General features: G+C 39.1%; 1 protein-coding gene across 2 annotated transcripts in view; it reads left to right on the forward strand.

Annotated features, from left to right (window-relative positions):
• The window catches only part of LOC112113486 (ras-related protein Ral-A), a 44450-nt gene extending 28987 nt beyond the window's left edge, over positions 1–15463 (forward strand). For both annotated transcript variants that reach the window (XM_024209778.2, XM_026654125.1), the window contains exons 2-5: positions 3863–4013; positions 5298–5506; positions 10329–10503; positions 14902–15463. In XM_024209778.2, the coding sequence (XP_024065546.1) occupies positions 3900–4013; positions 5298–5506; positions 10329–10503; positions 14902–15024 (621 nt within the window). In that variant the 5' untranslated portion in view covers positions 3863–3899 and the 3' untranslated portion in view covers positions 15025–15463. The remainder of the gene's footprint in view (positions 1–3862; positions 4014–5297; positions 5507–10328; positions 10504–14901) is intronic.
• The last annotated feature ends 4604 nt before the right edge of the window (positions 15464–20067 follow it).

Here is a 20067-nt window from a genome sequence, read left to right on the forward strand (position 1 = left end):
TTTTTTTTTTTAATCTTACTGGGTTTTTATTAATGGAGTAGGTGGGGAAGTGGACACAGTCAGCAACTGCATTATCCCCCTCAGAGGTCTATTTTCCATCAGGGGCTGCACATGAACGCTTCTCTGTTGTAGAATGAAATCAAGTGTAACTTATAATGATATGACTGAGGGCTGAGCACACAAAATCAGGCTTGTGTGCACAGTGTATAAGCTTTCGGTTAGTGTGGATAATAGCTAAAAGTGACCTGAATCCAACACTGAAAAACTACCCACTGCACCAGATCTAGTTGGGACAGACTTCTTTACCATGACTTATGTAGATAACACTTTTTGTTGACGTAGAAAGAAAAGTAGGGCTGCCCAGAACACTTCAGCCAGAGCCCTGATTTTTATACTATTAAATGTATAAAAAAACCAAACTACATGAATTCAAATGGAATTAAAAACTGAAACTTCGTACCAGTTGGCCACCTACTTCTAGAGGAAACATCAGAAGTCCTCTGTCAAATGTGGCCATAAGTATGGAGCTGCTACCAGGCACCTCCGTAATTTGCTGTGGTTTCTCAGGTTTCTTCTAATATTGGTGCTTTTCAGCTTTGTCTCGTGGAATGTTTGTTCCAGAATGGTGTTCAGCACATGCCAGTTTAGTTAGTTGCACTGTCTTCTGGATCACTAAGGCCTTAATACAAAAACTGAATACTGACCTTGGAACTCTTCCCACAGCAAAATTTGATATAGTGTAATAGTATGACAATTTAAATTATCTCTAATAAGACTTAGATACAAGTTTTGCTATATGGAGTTTAAGTTAATCTTGAACATCTCACCCATTTGTAGGAATGCAATTCACTAGTACTTACTTGAAATGCGCTGCAATAACTAGGCTGATGGAGTGACTCAAAAAGCACAGTGCTAATTGGTTAGCCAGTCTGATTTAAGTTTGTACCTATTTACTTGATTCAAGCTGTTGTGCTTTTTTTTCCTTTAAAGGGACACTATCAAGGCTTTTGAAAATGACTGGTGGGAGGGATAGCTCAGTGGTTTGAGCATTGGCCTGCTAAACCCAGGGTTGTGAGTTCAATCCTTGAGGGGGCCACTTAGGGGTCTGGGGCAAAATCAGTACTTGGTCCTGCTAGTGAAGGCAGGGGGCTGGACTCGATGACCTTTCAAGGTCCCTTCCCGTTCTAGGAGATAGAATATCTCCATTAATTTAAAAAATTTAATTTAAAACCTTGACTGTCCTTTTAATTGCAAATACTTTAAAATTTATATGCAAGCAGAAAAATTCTTATGGCCTTTCTACAATAGACTGTAGAGGAAACCATGATTACAGACAAAGTACTATCACAAAGTAATGTGAAACTAACAATTTCTCTTCCTTCCAGGTATAGTACTCTTAAAGTAGTGTAGCTTTAGTAGATAAAACTTTTGGACAAATGTGAATTTCCTAGTTGACTGTCTCTTTAAAGTCTTGCAGATGCTTTCAAAGACACTGTAGTCTAACAGTCAATCAGAAATTCCTAGGTATTGGTGTTAATTATGGCCTGCAGAAACATGAGCATGTCAGTAGCCCCCCTGAATTCAGCTGAACTACTTAGTGTCTGTAGGAAAGATTTTTTTCTTCTTAGACACAGATTAGCATGAAGTGTCCAGTCTTATTTGCTCTAAGATCATGTCTACCCATACAGCACTGCAGCAGCGCAGCTGCACCCCGTCTGGTGAAGACTCTCTCTCTATGGAAGAGAGCTCTCCCATCGGCATAAAAACCCACTTCTGCAAATGGCAGAAGCTATGTTGACTGGAGAAATTCTCCTGATGACATGGTGCAGTGGACACTAACACTTACATTGGTGTAACTACGTTGCTTAGGGGAGTGGTTTATTCACAGCCCTGAGTGACAGATTATACTGTCATAAGCTACAACTACACTACAGTGCTAGTGTCTTTATACTTTGTCAGGCTTTAAATGTATACATGTCTTCATCCAAAATTGACTCTGTAAACCGAAATATTGTCACTCTCTAGCTGAGGGATATTACAACAAAATTTCTAAGTCTTAAATAGTGAATGTGTTATGTCTTTTTAGATTGTGTAAATCTTTCAAGTGGGAAGGGTAATTAATGCCTTAGTTGTGTAGATTAGCTGAATATATTTGCTATATATCTTTGCTGCATGTCTATAATTAGTACAGCAGCTTGCTCATACTTCATTCACTTAGATAACCTTTATGGGTGAAACAATTTAAGCCACTTAATTTTCAATTGCATTTTCAGAATTCTTTGACAACATAATGAATAGCGTTACTGATGTGATCCAGAGAAGATCTGATATTTTTTTTTAAGACAGCCTGGGAATGACGCTTCAGTTGACATTTTCCATATGACAATGGCGTATTACATTTTTAATAACCTCTCAGTACATGGACTCAAACTGAAGAGTTCATATGCATTTATGAAAATTACTTTATACCTTAGCAGTTAAACTACTGAAATGTACTAATCTGCAAACAAAATGGCATTTCCACACTGAAAAACATAGTTGTAGTGTTATTCATTATCTTTGTTCAATACACTTTCATAATATGGTTTTATGCAGTATTGTCAAATACTAAACTATTTTGTCACATGAGTAAGTTCTTTGTAATTGTTTACCTTTGCTAGTTAGCAAAACTTTGTGATTCATGTTAGGTTCCTAGTTAGTGTGAACTTGTAAAGTTCTAATGTGCTAGATCCTCTCCCTTCCCCTAAAGTGTAGCAGTCATTAATGCACTGTCTGAAGATGAGTTTGAGACTTGGTATTTTAATCCAAGGAGCAAAGGAGAGTGAAGGGATCGAAACACTAATATTTAGAAGGATGGGAATACCTCACTTCTATATAGTAGACTCCCTCTTGTTTTAGGAGTGCACTGGCTTACTCTCTAAAGGGAACAGTCCAGTCTGCCAGGATGGTACTCATCTAAACACTCAGGAAGGGACTGAACTAAAGGAGCACAAAGATGTACTGGAGTTTGAATGACCCCTTGCTGGCTTCCTATAATACATATGAGTTTACTTGCTGAACACAGTTGGGCCCTAATCCTGCAACTGTCTGCATGGGCAGAATCCACTGAAGTCAGTGAGTTGCAGGGCGTCTACATGCATGCAACAAGATGTGGAATCGAGGCACGAATTGCAAATGTAGTACTTGAATGCACGGTAATAGCATTTTGCATCATAAGGTCTGCAAGTTGATTTGGTTCTAAACCAAAATATACTTTCAACTCTTCCACCTTTTGCCACAACTATGCCATTTGATGGTAAGGGGTTAAGTTGTATTCAGATCTGGGTTTTTCATTTTCCATTCAAAGACTACACTAACTGCACTCTTAGTTTACTAGGAGTATATCTTGTAAATTCCCACAAACCTCTCACTTCCTTCCTTTGATATGGTACAGCTTTTCTTGTGTGATATTGGCTTATGTTTTTGTCAGAAGAGATCTTGTTTAAAAGTATTGCTAGTTTGACAAACATACAAATGACTCTTACCGCATTCAAGAAAACATGCTGTACTCTACAAGCAGGTGATCTATTTTAATCTCTAACTTTTGGCTAGTTTGCACTGCTGTTTCATGGGAGAGGGCTTTCCTTGCTATTTACTGATTACCTTTAAAAAAAAAAAAAAAAAATCTCTTAAGCATCATTGTAGTGAAAATAGTAGGAACCAGATAGACATGTGGCACATACCTTACCTTCACTAAAAGAAAACTAAGGGTAACAACTGAAACAAGTTCCTTGAATACATATGTTCCTGAAACTTGACCGGTAATCTGTTTTAAATAGTACACAAGCATTAACTAATGGAAGTACTTTATTTCCCCTTCTAGATTCTGTTTAATTCTGTCAAATAGCTGCAATCCAAAGATGGCTGCAAATAAGCCCAAAGGTCAGAATTCTTTGGCTTTACACAAAGTAATCATGGTGGGAAGTGGTGGCGTAGGAAAATCTGCCTTAACACTGCAGTTCATGTATGATGAGGTAAGAATCCAACTTTACATTAAAAATGTTTTGCATCCTACTTAATTTTCAGAAAGAAACGATGAAATGGCTGAGTAGCATTAAGCTTATTGGTATGATCATTTAAAACTAGTTCTTGAAGAGTTCCAAATAAACTAGCTTGAAGAATTGAAAGGTTTATTATGTGAATTACCCATTAAGTTGAATATAAATGTTGTCTGGGATTTCTTGAACTCACACTTTCACTTGATTTATAATCTCAAAGGGCAGTAAATCAACTATTGTGTATTCTAATGACATCCTTAGAACCCTGCAAATCTGTGGATGCATATTTTGTATCCGCACAGGGCTCTAGACAAGCTTTATCAAGGAGACTTGGTTCAGAAGGGATCTGCACCTTATTGGGGGTGCTGCTCAACCTCTTTGAGAGAGATTAGAAATAGGATTCCTGTTCTCCCTTACCACTTGTCAATGCAAAATACTACCATTGATTGGCTAAGTAGTCTTGGGGTACTTCTATAGTGTGCACCATTGGTGGCAGTGTGTAGGGTATGCCTAGCTATACTCTACAGTGAAAAGCTAGCTGCATCCACAATGCAGTGTGTAGCTACATGTGTTAGGGAAAGGCTTGGGAGGCAGGGGGACACTACACTGCTAAAGATAGCTCTGTAGACAAGGGCAGCGCTGCTTGAGCATATAGAAAGCCATGTAGAGTACATATCCAAGGATTCTGGCATATGTTCATTGCCTAAGTAGTGCCTCATGGTCTACATTGCTTTTTATATACATGCTAAAGGGAAGTGCAGTGTATGTATTCTAAATGCCACCATAAGGAGTGTACAGTGTAGACATACCCTTAAGTGACTTTAGAGTACTTGCAAGAAATAAACCAATGTTCTAACTCTGTTCAAAATCAGCTTGACATTCTGACATTACCCAAGACAACGAAAGTATGCTGCTGATGCTCTAAAATCCTATAGAAACTGAGACAAGAGGCCCTAAATTGTGTGAATTTTATTTTTGGGTAATAGCAGGAAGTGAGAACCTCTGGTGCCCATACAGCTCACAAGAGCATCTTATTTTGCTGGCATGAGATGGGCTTGACTTAATTTTGTCAAGTCTTCGTATGACTATAATATAAGTACTCTTATGGCCTGAATAAATGAGCTATGTAGTTACTGACCCAGAAAAACTTATTTCATCTTGTATTTACATTAAAAATCCAGATGGAGATGTTTGTGTATTTTCAACATTTATTTAGGAATATTAATATGGTTTTATCCTATACTGTTCTTTTGTTTTCAGTTTGTGGAAGACTATGAACCTACCAAAGCAGACAGCTACAGAAAAAAGGTAGTTCTGGATGGGGAAGAGGTCCAAATAGACATATTGGATACAGCAGGCCAGGAGGACTATGCTGCAATTAGAGACAACTATTTCCGAAGTGGAGAGGGATTTCTGTGTGTCTTCTCTATCACAGAGCTGGAATCTTTTGCAGCTACAGCAGACTTCAGGTAAACTGATGGGGAAATTACACATTTAAATATATTTTAGTGAGTTCATAAAATAAGGTCTTGATCACCTGTCAGATTCCTCTTGTACAATAACTTTTATTATAGTTTTTTGCTGTTTCATAGCTATGAAAGTTTGTATAGACTGCACCCTTGTGTATTGTCTGACATCTCAAGACTTAGAGCAGCCATGTGTGGTTTTTCCTCTGCTGATCAGGTATTTTTGGCACAATGTCTTTAAGATGCTACGAAACAAAGATTTAGTAGTACTGTCGGAGCAGGTACTTGGCAGGGTTCAAAAGACTGCCTACCTATGTAATTCAGTGGCTTTTTGTCACTTGAACTGACTTGTAAACAGGCTCACTACCATCCAAACTGATGGGCCTGACCATAGTTACCGATAGCAGTAAGCGCCAGACTGTCTTGTAGGCTGCACACCAGCTGTGCAGTTTGGATCCCAAACTTCATTTGTCCCAGGGCTGTTAGTTTACTCTCTGCTTGTTCTACCCCTTGTAGTTCTATACCATGTTTGTTTTTTTGGTTCTCTTCTCTGTTTAACCTGTCAAGTACCAACAGGAGCAAACAGCAGCCAGATGTGCAATCACTGGCCTCTATGTGCTAGAATATATGTAGTGCAAAAGGTCACATACTCAGTTTTCATACAGAAACTAAGTATCCTGGAGAGCAGCATGTGGCAGGATTTATCCTCCAAATTCCTGGGCTCTGGCTAGCAAGCTTTCCATACGCTAAGAGTTGGTACTATTGGCTCTAACAATAGTTACTGTTGGCAACATTATACAGCACTTCACAACCACCTTGTGAGGGTGGTTATTGATGTCTCTATTGATGTCCGTGGTTGGATGAACAGTATTCTAAGGATAATGAGATTACTTAATAATAAAAGCATTTGAGTTGTTATAAGTAGAAGGTACTGAAGTATAGTTGTTGATGCAATCTTGTTTAATCCTGTGGGCCCCAACATTTGGCGCTGCAAGGTATCAACAGTTGAGTTAAACATTTGCCTTCTGTTTTTGGAAATAAAGTGCCATCAAAAACCACTAAGTAGACATTCCATTTTAACCAGCTTCCTCAAAATAAACAAAACAAACTTCCCCAATGCAATCTAGCAAGGCCAGGCCATGAAAAGGCGTAAATAGCTCTTCATAGCTATTTTGTTTTCTCTTGGAAGAGTGTCAAAATTCCAGGGGAAACTAAAGTAAGTCTCATGGAGACAGCCCACAAGGTTACAAACTGGTAATAGGGCAGAAGAAAATGCAAGGCACAAGCAGTCAATCTTTTGAAGCATCCTCTTCAAGTGAGGGGAAATGATCTGACTAGGAGTCTTTGGGTTGAGGATGAAACTAATGGATGGTATGATACTATTGCTAAAACAGTAATTAAGATGCTAAATATTAAAGTTCTGCCCTAAAGTCAAGAAAATACCTTCCTCTTCAGTTGTGCATATCACTATCCACTCAGTCTGAAAGGAGGTGAATAAGCTGCATGAGGAATGTCCAGGCTAAAGCAAATTTAAAGAGCAAGACGCTTGCTTCAGTTCAGAATATGGCAGATTACATTACAACTTCAAGGCAGTTGCAGCAACATATTACAAATATAAAGTTTCCCTGTCAGAAGGGATTCACTCCCTCCCCCCCAAAAAAGACCATGCAGACAGAAAAACTGAGTCTTGTAATTTATGCAAATAGCATTAGGCTTCAGCAGTAGCTGCAGAAACAAGTTCCTTACTACATGCTCGAACAGTGGTTCTTACTTTTTTTCCCAAACCAATTAAATTGCTGAGGGTCTCGGCGGATTAATGATCTTTCCAAATATTGTTTGTACTGTTAGCGAACTATTGTGAAGGACTTTGGATAAAAGCATTATACAAAAAAACTTAATCTTTTTTTGTTCTACAAATAAAAAGCACACACCTCCTATTTTAATACCAGTAGTCTTACCTTTCTAATGCGGTGGATGTGCCCTCTCTCCCCCACCATGGCAGCCCTTGAGCTGGGGCTGGGAAAAGTTGTCTTTCTCTGGCTGCCGCAGCCCTGCACCTTCCAAATTCCCCCCCATCCCCTCTTCTCACCCCACTGTCCCCTCCCACCTGCCCCCTATTCCATCTAAGGCCACCACCTCACCTTACATGTGTGTCTTCTTCGGGGTCCAGGTACCTAATTAGTGGAGCCACGCCTGTGCAGCTCCATTAATTAGGTGGGTGGCCCTTCATTCTTATGTGCGGCCACCTGTGCGCGCACCTTAGAGGGAACTATCCACAGACCACCTGAACAGAGCTTGTGGACCACTGGTGGTCTGCAGACCACAGTTTGAGAACCTCTGCTCTAGAACTACTTCAGCTTGGTCTAATGAAACAAGAACCTGTTGCATCCCTATTTAGAATAAGAGTCCCCTCTTTTCATTAATCTGACACTAAATATACCTAAATTTTCCAGAACCCAGCTACAAATCTGGATAAGACAACTCATTTTGTTGAAAGTAACTTATTTTAGAAGTGTTGTAGAAGCAAAATCAATACAAATATATGCCTTATGTACCATATGAAACATATATTAATTTAAGAATGCTCTTAGGCATGCGGCACAATAGGAAACACTAAGTATGGGTGATGGGTTACATCATTAATAGTAATAGTGAAATGATAACTTTAGTATTAAATAATCACTAGTAATTTATAGGTGCTCAGTTAAACTGGCAAGTCAAAGGTCAAAAACTTCTTTAAAGCATTTTAATGTTGTTGTGAAAAGTGTCTGAAGCACTCAAGGGAGCAGCAGAACTAGGTTGCCTATGTGTGTTGTGGTAGTGCCTAGGGCAGTGTGCTAGGCACTATACAGATCATAAATGGTCTCTGGCTCAGCTTCTAGTCTGAGTATAAAACAAGAGAGATGAGGAACAGGGTAACAGTAACACAGTAGGTGCCTACTAGACCTGTCTTCATGGGTCAAAACAAAATGAGTATTGGAAATCAGAATATATTAAGGAAAACTTTTAAAGGTGGCCTGGAATGGAGGAGGGGATATGGATGTGTCCCTTCTTGCTGCTTTTTGATGAATAAAGGAGGCACGAATGGTTTTAAACTACTTTAAAATTTCAGATCTTGTCTGCTGTGCAAAATTGACTAGAACTAGTGAAATGACACATGTTGAGCTATATAGAGGAAGAAATGTAGTCATCAAAACAGTGTTAGTCATGTTAAATAGATGTTACACTAACTTCAGACAAAGAATGTTTATTAAAGATTCAAAAACACTACCCTTTCAGCTAAAGTGAATTTGCAATATACATGCTGAAACACCCAGCAGAAACAGAAAAGACCAGCCCCTGATATTTCTGATATTTAGTTTGGGCATGGAGAGGAGGGGTTGCAAGGTAGAAAACTTAATCCTTTTCAGCTCTTCTGTAACACAAAGAATAGTCTATTAAACGAAATCTCTAGAGCAGGTTTCACATTTTATATTTATGCTAAAAGAATACTACCATGCCATGTTTGGGAGCTGTCTATATCTGAGCTCCTGGGCATTCCTGATCAATCTGAGGGAATGCAATTGAGCAGAACATCAAGGAAGGACATTGTGACAGGAAGTTTGGAAACTTGATTGCTTTTTTCTGTAAAACTGTGGTTGATCAGGGCACAGAGCTCTAACAGGGCAGTTTCCCCATAATGTTAGCTTACCAGTTCGGTTCCCTTTTGCAGAAGCTGTATACACTTGTGCTATACATGTGGGCTTTTAAGTGGTTGCTAGCAGGTTCTCTTCTGCTTTTTGTTCTTCACTCAATTGAGTGGAATCTGTTGTAGCAACTGGTATGTCTTAGATAAATTGGATATTCCCTTTAATAACTAACATGCATAATACGTCTTTGCTTTGAGGCATAGCTGAATTTCACACTTTAAGACATACAAGCAGAGCTTTTTTTTTTAATCTGGAAACTTATTGTTTAGAACTATCTGCTTTCAGAGAGGATTTGAGCAGGATGCTGGCATGGTCTCAGTTTCTTGTAGGTTAGCTCTTTAAACAGTCAAGTACACGACGAAATTACTAGAAGGTGGGGCACAGAACTGATTGAAAGATCTTTGTTCAGAGTTCTCAGTGGCTCTGTTGAACTGGGAAGGCATATCTAGTGAGGTCCTGTGGGGGTTTGTCCTGGGTCAGATACTATTAAATATTTTCATTAATGATTTGGTCAATGGAGTGGAGAGCACTTATAAAACTTGTAGATGACACCAAGCAGGGAGGGATTGCAAGCATTTTGGAGAAAAGGATTAGAATTCAAAACCACCTTGACAAATTGAAGATTTGGTCTGGAATCAACAAGATGAAATTCAGTAAGGACAAGTGCCAAGTACCACACTTGGGAAGGAAAAATCAAATGCCCAACTACCCAAATGGGGAATAACTGGCTACGTGGTTAGTACACCTCTACCCTGATATAACGCTGTCTTCGGGAGCCAAAAAATCTTACCGTGTTATAAGTGAAACTGCGTTCTATTGAACTTGCTTTGATCCATCGGAGTGCGCAGCCCTGCCCCCCCGGAGCGCTGCTTTACCGCGTTATATCCGAATTCATGTTCTATTGGGCCGCGTTACCTCGGGGTAGAGGTGTACTGCTGAAAAGATTATAGTGGATCATAGTTTGAGTGAACAATGATGCAGTTGCACACTGCACACCCTCTAAACTTTCTAAAAGGAGTAAATGAGCATTCACTGTAACAAGGTAAAAATAAAAATGCTACCCTTTTGTGGACTTTTCTGGGAATAATACCTCTGTAGATTTTAATGTTCATTCTTTCCTCTTCCTCCTCCTCCAGGGAGCAGATTTTAAGAGTAAAAGAAGATGAGAACGTTCCCTTTCTGCTAGTTGGTAACAAATCAGATTTGGAAGATAAAAGGCAAGTTTCTGTAGAGGAAGCAAAGAACAGAGCTGATCAGTGGAACGTTAACTATGTGGAAACTTCTGCTAAAACGCGAGCTAATGTTGACAAGGTAATGATCTTTAAGTACAAAACATTAAAAATCAAGGTTCTGTAAAAGCCCTAAATAATCTTTCATAGATACTGCTTTCCAGATCTACTTTCATGTTTCATGAAAAGCTAAATTTTTAGCTTTTGTGAATAATCCTGGACCAACTGCTGTAGAGAACTGCATCTCCTTTAACCACTGAACAGCTACAACAACGATAGTGGAACTATAAGCTTCCCTGCATTGCCCCTTCAGTGTGCTTCAACCATGTTCTAAAGGGGCATCCTCAAGTGTGGATAGCTGAGTTTCTATGCACTTTTGATCCTTACTTTCTCAGTTTGGAACTGAACAGACCACCAGTTCAGCCTTTGGATGGTGACAGTTTAACAAACTTGGCTAGATTTTGAAGGGGTAGTTCAGGAGGCGACAGTCTGATTCTCATTACCAGTCCCTTGAGACAGCCTATCTATCTTGGCCTAGACATTTTTGTTTTTCAATACTTTCCTAAATATTTTTGAATGTGACCAGGAGACTGGTAGTCTCTAGGAAGGGAACAATACTGGCTGGACTGTTCATTGACCCTTTGAATGGCTTTATAGGAGAAGGATTCTGACCTCCCTCAGTCAGACAATACCTGGGCATGGACAAGAGAGAATGAATGTTTCACAGCATAGAATGTACTGAGCTGCAGCAAGAGGATCAAGGGATACAGAGAAGCAGCCTTATTCAGAAATGGGCAAGAAAAGACCTGTGTAGTCATCATTTATTTTGAGGCAAAAGCAAAGAGATGGGGGACAATGCTTGAATCTGGTCTCCAAAAGTAAGACTGGTTAAATTTCATGTTCAGAATTAAAATGTCTTGCACTCTAAATTTCAGTAACTCTTTGGAAATCCACAGTATCAGGTTGCTAACAGTATTTTGCCTTGTGGAAAGCAAATATATTGAGACAAGGATTAAGTAGCTTAGATTAATGTGCTAACCTCTCCTTTCTGGTGACCTATATACAAATCGGATCATGCTCTTGATGATTTCCACTGGGGATTTTTCATATCTAAGATGTCAGAAGTCAGGTCACCAGTTGCAACTTGATGGCTTAACACGGAAGGTGGACTGTTTTGGAATAATTGTCTACCATCAAGTTGTGGTTGTTTTTTTTGTTTGTTTTGTTTAACTCCTAACTAGAGCAACTGGTTCTGCAACAGTTTTTCAAACGGTAATTTTAGTCTTTGGGTCAGTGGCTAAGTGCAGTTCATTTACATGCAGCAAAACACAATCAGGTCAGACTTCGGTAGACCAAGAACTAGTACATACCAATTTCTGGTGCATGGAATTGCAGCTGGTATCAATCTATCGTAGCCTAACAAAATTGCCAATTCAGACACAATCTACCGGTGCATCTTTTTAATGACACACACAATTAATTTTACTTTAACACTCCAGCTCTCAAGTTCAACACATGATAAAGGGAACTATCTTCAACTCTATAAGCACTTAAACCATGGCCATTACAAGTTTGTGAAGATTTTCAGACCTAGTGGTGAAATGGCAACTAGCCCACAAAATGATAGTTTAAATTGCAAAATCCCTTGCAGTGGACAAATCAAAGGAATAGCTTGGTATCTGACACAAGGTTCTCTAGTCCTCCAAAGTCTGAGTGCTGCGGTCCAGAATTGAGATGTGCTGGCAAAGCTATACAACATGCCAGGAAGGCTCTTCACTCTTAAGTGCATTTGCAGAAGTAGGTTAAGTAGGCAGCTAAATACTGTATCATTTACTTAAGCAAGTGGAGGATTATGTCAAACTCTCATAGCACAGATTTAGATACATGGGTAACTCAAGCCATAATTAGAAGTAAAGGCCATTTTATCTCTTAATGAAAATTTCATATAGTGTATATAGTTGTACTGATTTTTTTGTCAAGGAAACCTAGATATTCTTTCCTCAAACACCTTAAGTGTAACACAGGTAACAGTCTTGCTCATTAAGTTTTAATCATCACCTGGATCACATACAAATTTCTTAAATGTAATTCTATGTAGAACATAGCTATAGAACAAGAGTACTGTAGTGGGTGTGACGGGTTGGATCACAGAAACCCCCTTGGGAGCTGCCACCCGATGTGCCAAGACTACCCCTGCTTCTGTTTTCCCTGCCAGCTCAGGACTCCAGCACCCCGTCTTGCTGAATTAGACACTCCAGTCCACTTCAACACAGACCCAGGGTCTGAATCACTTGTCCCAAAACTGCAAGTTTACCCAAAAACAGCTCACAGGAGTGTGCTTGTCTTTAGCACTCAGATGCTCAACTCCCAATGGGGTCTAAACCCAGATAAATCCGTTTTACCCTGCATAAAGCTTATGCAGGGCAAACTCATAAATTGTTCGCCCTCTATAACACAGATAGAGAGATATGCACAGCTGTTTGCTCCCCCAGGTATTAATACATACTCTGAGTAAATTACTAAATAAAAAGTGATTTTATTAAATACAGACAGTAGGATTTAAGTGGTTCAAAGTAGTAACAGACAGAACAAAGTAAGTCACAAGCAAAATAAAATAAAATGCGCAAATCTATGCCTAATCAAACTAAATACAGATAATCTCACCCTCAGAGATGCTTCAGTAAGTTTTTCTCAGACTGGACACCTTCCAGGCCTGGGCACAATTCTTTCCCCTGGTACAGCTTTTGTTCCAGCTTAGGTGTTATCTAGGGGCTTCTCCATGATGGCTCCTCCCTCTCTCTCTTCTCTTCCACCCCTTTATATATCTTTTGCATAAGGCGGGAATCCTTTGTCCCTCTGGGTTTCCGCCCCCCCTCACTGGAAAAGCACCAGGTTAGAGATGGATTCCAGTTCAGGTGACATGATCACATGTCACTGCAAGACTTCATTACTCACTTGCCAGCACACACATATACAGGAAGACTCAAAGGTAAATACAGCCATCTGCAGACAATGGAAGTCATCAAGATTCCAAACCATCCTTAATGGCCCACACTCTACATAATTACAATAGGCCCTCAGAGTTATGTTTTATATTTCTAGTTTTAGATACAAGAGTGGTACGTTTATACAAATCAGATGATCATACTCAGTAGATTATGCACTTTGTAATGATACCTTACAAGAGACCTTTTGCACGGAGCATATCCCAGTTGCATTATATTCACTTATTGTCAAATTTTTATAAAACTATCCCAGTTACATTATATTGACTTATTATCAAGTTTTTATAAAACCATATAGACTGCACAACGTCACAGTGGGATATACAGAACTATGGTTTTCTAGCTCACTCTGTGCATCACTTCAGAAGAGACCACCTTACTCTCCTACAATATGGCTGTCAAAATGCTCTGTGGACTGCCAGCAAAGGCGGATCTCTAGTTGAGAATAGAGAACTTGTTGCCAAAAGGAGAATTGCATAGAATTGGGCAGTTTGTTGCTCTCATACATCTATTGAAGTCAACTTGCAAAGGTGAGAATAACATTGTAGTAGCACCTGGAAGCTGACAGCTTCAGTGTCCCTTTGTGCTTTGTGTCGTTGTTCATTTCACAGAGTCTTCGAGAAGCAGAGTCTTACCAAAGCCTGAATTGACAATGGGCCCTTGAAGAATTGCATTCTGAGCTGAACTTGTAGAGGTCTCAAATTTCTCCAACATGCTATTCCATTCGCCTTCCAAAAGACTTGCTTTTGAGCTGTAACTTAAGGCTTAATTCTTTTAAAGACTGTCGACTTCAGGCTTGATAAGTTATCATTTTGCATTGGATAATTAAGTTGTTTCTAGACAGGTGGTTTCTTATGAATAACTCTAGTCTCAGGGGACCATACTGTGTCCTCCATAATATGGGTATATCCAATCCTCAACAGAACTCTAATTGTATTTTTAGACTAAAATGTGGATGGCCCCTGGAAAACACACTAAATGTTTTATTGTAAGTATCTATCTAATATGACATTTTGCAAATTAGATCTTTAACTTCCGCTTGTCTTTAGAATACCACACATGATGTGAAATGCAAAGGATTTTTTCTTCCGTCTGATTAGTATGAAATGGAAATAAACTTGAAACCTCATGCATGGGGGCATGGTATGGCAGAGTTATGCTTCAGGCTGGAAGTTCAGCTCTTATGGAGCTCATATAAGCATCTCAGGAGCACGTGCAGCTCAGTAATGGTAAGGGGCAGCTAGCCTCACTCCCTTGTCAAAAAAACCTGCATTTCCTTTGAAGACTAGAAAGAGTAGGATCCTTCTTGCAGGATTTGCTTAGGGCTAATTTATCCTAGACATACTGTATTTAGCTGGCTCTGATCCTCACACATGATTTCAAGTAGATCGTATTTATGTAAAGTTATAACACAAACACATGCTAGTTTACATGTCAATGCACTTATCTAAATTAACTTTTATTTTTCTTTTTAGGTATTTTTTGATTTAATGAGAGAAATTAGAGCCAGAAAGATGGAAGACAGCAAAGAGAAGAATGGGAAGAAGAAAAGGAAAAGCCTAGCTAAGAGGATCAGAGAAAGATGTTGCATTTTATAATCAAAGGCCCAACTCCTTTCCTTCCTTGACCATGCTAATAACCATAACTTATAAGCATGCCATCAAAGGCTTAAATGACTGAAATTTAACATTTTGGAAATCGTAATGTATCACTAAAAGCATGAATTGGAACTGCACTGAGTTAAATTCACTGAAAAAAATTTAATGTGGCTTCAAGAGAAGCAAAGTTCAACCCATTTCATAATTGCCTACCATCACTGTTCTTCTGAATGTAGTATTTCATAGGCAGTCTTTCTTTAACAGTAAACAGAAGGAAGTATTACTTTCTGTGGTTTCTTGTAAAGCATAAATTTTGTATCACTAAATCTTCAACTTTGTCTTGTCTTCTACTGCCTTGCAAATTACAATTGTGAACATACCACCAAACAAACTGGTATACAGCTGTTTTGCCATTATGAGTTATGCAAATTATAGAAGAGAAAATGATTCAGGCAGTGTATCTGCATACAGTTATATTGAGTCATTCCTATGTGGATCTGCATTACCTGATTAATTTAAAGTGGTGTAAATTATTAAATGGAAACATTTGAATATGCCTTAATTTAAAAACCTAGAAATAGCAGATTACATAGTTAAGGCTGTATTTTCATCTTGATGCATCGAGACTGATGCATCCCTATGCATCAATGTGGGAGAATATCCTTTAGTGTGGAGTGCAGTTATGTGAACGGTCTTGCTAACTAGCTGTCTGCTAGCAGTGTCTGATCTTAATGTGTGCCATACTCTGGATATTTTGAATAGCCCAGAGCATATTGTCACCTGTGATTTAGTAAACAATATGGTAGTTTAAAATTAAAGGGGTTGGAATCTACATGTACGGTTGAGGTTACAAGGTTGTATGGCAGTTAAGCCTGAAATGGGCACTTACCACTTAACATGCTGGCACTTTGAAACTATCGTTTTGCAAGTAGTTAATATCTGTAGGTGTTTGGATTTTTAACTCCCTGAGTTGGGCAGAGTGGAGTTCATTCAGTAGAGCTAATATGTTTTGCATTAGGGTGTTTGGGAAATTCTGGTGTGTCATCAGTAACTTCTTCCTTTGTCCTCGTGATACTAAGCTATGGGAACATGATGTGGTTGTTTGGAAGCTACTTGCAGGTTTTGTACTGTTTAGTCTCGTTTGTGTTCATAATGGGGAGCATTGTAGCAACTTTTTCGTTTAATGTTTTCAAGTATGCTTTGCAGTACAGAAACACTTACTATCTGCATCCAAATAAAATGTATTGCCTCAGCTGCTTCAGAAAACAAAAGAATACTAGCACACTGCTAGTGTTCAGTATCTTCTTGCTAAAAATAAGCCAGGATCTGAGGCTTTTGGACTCTTTTGAGTAGGAAGGGGTAGATTGATTCCACAAACTATTACTCTTTTTATACATGTGTAAAACCTATAACTGACAGTCCAAAATGCATTCAAGCAAACTAAGTAACAAATGTTTACTTTACACGCTAACAAATAGATACTGTAGAAACTCAGCTCTTTACAAATTACACTTTTATGTTAAATATTTATCCGTAAGGAATTTTGTATGTACACTTAGTAGACTACCATGTGCAGAATTAAAGTTACTCATGTAACTATAGCCAAGTAGGCCAGTCTTCATCTTTACTGTGTACTCATTTTCAGTCTATTTAACCAGGGAGTCTAACCACTAACATTGACTTTGCTTTGAGAACTGTGTACTGGGAACTGAGGTGTAATGAAGCTAATGGACACAGGAAATGTCACTTGTCTTAGGCTGATGCCTTACCCAATTCTTTTTATTTGCTATTTGAGCCATTGAAAGACAAATAAACTTCCATTTTTTAAGTACTTGTGCAATGTTAATTGATGTAAAAAAACCAAGTTGTGTTCTAATATGGCCACTGACACCATAGGTCATGGAGTCATGAAACTGAGTATTCTAGAAGTTTTTTCTACCATATGTAACCCAAACTGAAATCTATCTTAATGCTACATTAGCTAATCTGAGTAATGCACATTTGAAAATGCTGGAGAACAGACCTAAATAATAGGTGCTGCATTTTGTGTAATACCAGTTTACCCCTTCTGGTGTCAGCAAAGGAATGCCAAGTAACAAGAGACTGTAAACTTGCTCTAAAGTAACACTGTACAAATAACACTAAGAAAACAGGATGTTCTACACTAGAGATCTGAGTAGACCGTGTATGTTGGAATTGTGCCAATATTTCATAATTGTGGGAGAAAGCTTCCTGAAGTTTAATTTTGTTCTCAAAATCAAGGGAGTATAGGCTTATGGCTAAGGCACAGGAGGATCTGGGTCCTTTTCCTGGCTTTGCCACAGAGAGTCTTTCCTTCAAGTAGCTTAACCTCTCTGTGCCTGTTCCAAGAGTGGTGTGTAACTGAAGATTTTCATGAAGTATTGTGACCTTGTCTGCTGGAAGACACTACAGAAGGGCAAAGAGCTATAAAGTCGATTGTCCATTGGCTTTTAAACATCTATGGTCCCTTCCATTTCATTCCTATTCAGTACTCCATTGCGGCTAGTATGTAATCCTCCATCTACTGACTTAAGAAGCAATCCCATATTCTAATAACTAATACATTCTAATCTTTCTAAGTTAAGCTTCAGTACTTTCATGCTAACACACTGCTAGTCCTCATGCCATCTATTGTGTTAGGAACCATCTGCCCCATGCACAGGGATATACTACAGCTTGTGATAAGAGGCTTGAAAGTATTTAATTTCAGTGCTTTTAACAATCCTCACCCACTATTCTACAACACTTATGGATGGTGTGTTGAGGCAGAGCCCACTAAGTATACAAATCCTGTCAATGGGCATGACTAAAATACAGACATCCATCACTTCCTAAGACCACTTTAGATCAGTTTCTTGTAAGAAGTACTTCCCCTCAAAATCCAAAAGTCCTGGGATTCTTTTGGGGACACCAGTCCCACAATGACTCTCCCTATGTTGAAAGCTGTGATTTAAGAATACCCCACATTAAGGCCGGTGTTCAAAAACAAAGCAGCAAATATGCAACCTGTACAGCTGTATTGTTATACGTTCCACCATAGCAATCTTAGTGGAAAACAATAACTGTCCTATTGCATTTGAGAATTCTTAAAGCAAAAGACCCATCAAACTCTGTCTGAATTTTACTTAGTCCCTCTTTGCTGGCTAATCTCAGATACCACTGTGTGATTGTCTAGCAAATTATACAGGTATTTGATTCTCAATGGGAGGGAAGGAAAACTGCTTTCTCATTGCTAGTCTGACCAATATTAGCCAGTGGAAACAAGGAGATGGAAGACTCAAACTTCTTGGAAAGACTGAAGTGTTACATCAGGAGCACCAGTGAGGTAGCTACTTATAGCTTGAACTCTCTCCTCCATAAGATCCACCCTGTCTTTAAATCACTTTTTCTCCATACAAAACATGTGGTGCAGCATTGTCACCTGATACAATACGCTTTTTTTAAAAAAAGTGTTTTACTTTGTCCACAGCCCCTGGAGTCTCTGGGCAGCTACCAAAACTGAGGCAAGAAATCAGATTTTAGTGACCACCACTTAAAATTCAGAAAGTAAATTCCTGAACCCAGTTGCGGGAGCAGAGGGAAAGTCACAACAGGGAAATTATCTTGTGAAATACACTTTATTTGTAATTTTCAGTTCCCTCTGGAGGATTGATGCCCCTGCAAACAAACTTCTGGAATACACTAAGCTGGAGTGCTAGAGGATAATCGCAACCAGGTTTAGACTGACACAGATCTTGTCAGGTTCCAATCATCAATTTGGGTGCCTTGGCACCCCTACAATTTCTCCCTTTTCCTCCCTCCCCTCCCCCCCAACAGAATTCATTTAACAATCTAGTCAGAACTCTACAGTATCAAACTAAACATAGGTTTGGGGCTTTTTTGCTTATAGCCAAACCAGATAGCCATGTGCAAAAATCATGCACTTGTATTCAGACAGTTAACACGGCGCTGAACTGGTTAAGTTTTGCTGTTCCTGCAATAGGTTAGCTACAGCTTTTTCCAGAATTGACTCATGAAGCAACTTCCTGAAGTTTTCAAAACTAACCTTCCTACTCAAGCATTTTTATGGGAGGTCTACATTTGTGGCTTATGCTGAACAAAGAGAGGAACCACAGTGGCTAACCTTGAGGACAAGCGAATCTTTGGCCTCTGTGAAATTTTCTCAATTGTAAGTACTAGGGCTGGTGAGCACTTCCAGTTAGTGGGGGGTTTTGTGTGTGTGTGTGTGTGTGTGTGTGTGTGTGTGTGAGAATGCTGTTTCATGAAAGTCTAAATGTTTCACGGCAACATACCTGTTTTTGTCGGGAAGGTTTGAGGTCCAGGGTGGAATCTCACTTTCAGAGAGACCTGAACTGAAAACCTGGCCATCTTGAGACCATTTTGTTTTGTGGAAATGCTCGAAAGGGGTTTGTTCTTGTTCTAATGCAGAACAGAAAACTTTAGAAACCTTGAAAGTTGTCATGATATGGAATTGAGTCTGGCCAGCTCTAAGTACTGCTTCTAGTAAGTCACTGCATTCAAATATTTTTAAATTATTTCTTTGTCAAGGTATTAATACATAGTGTGTTTAGATTCAGCCATGTGTGGGTCTGTTTTACAGAGGCAGGTAAGTACTCTGTTGCTTTTCAGATTGGGAAACAGAGGCTATGTAGCTGGTTCAGTAAGCCAATTGCAGAGTTGTGAATAGCACTCCTGCCTCTCATTCTGACAATACATCATGCTGCCTCGTAACTTAATTGCCTTAAGTGTTTGCCCTAACTTAATAGGATTATTTGAATTAAATTATAAATGTACAAAATCTGGATTGTTATGGGTTTGTATTCTACTCTTCAAGTCTGAAACACTTGGATGGAAGCCATCAGTTCCAGACCATGCCAGAATGCACTCAGCCTTTCATCCTTTGTAGGCACTGCGCATCTTGTATGCGGGTCTCCTATATGGCCATTAATAACTGAGGTTCTGTCGGCTCTGGGAACACAAGATCCAATGTCACTTTTTGTAAGTGCATGGATTTGCCACAGT

This window comes from Terrapene carolina, unplaced genomic scaffold (genome assembly GCF_002925995.2).
Source record: "Terrapene carolina triunguis isolate 2854851 unplaced genomic scaffold, T_m_triunguis-2.0 Scaffold182, whole genome shotgun sequence".
In the NCBI taxonomy this organism is placed as follows: domain Eukaryota; kingdom Metazoa; phylum Chordata; order Testudines; family Emydidae; genus Terrapene; species Terrapene triunguis.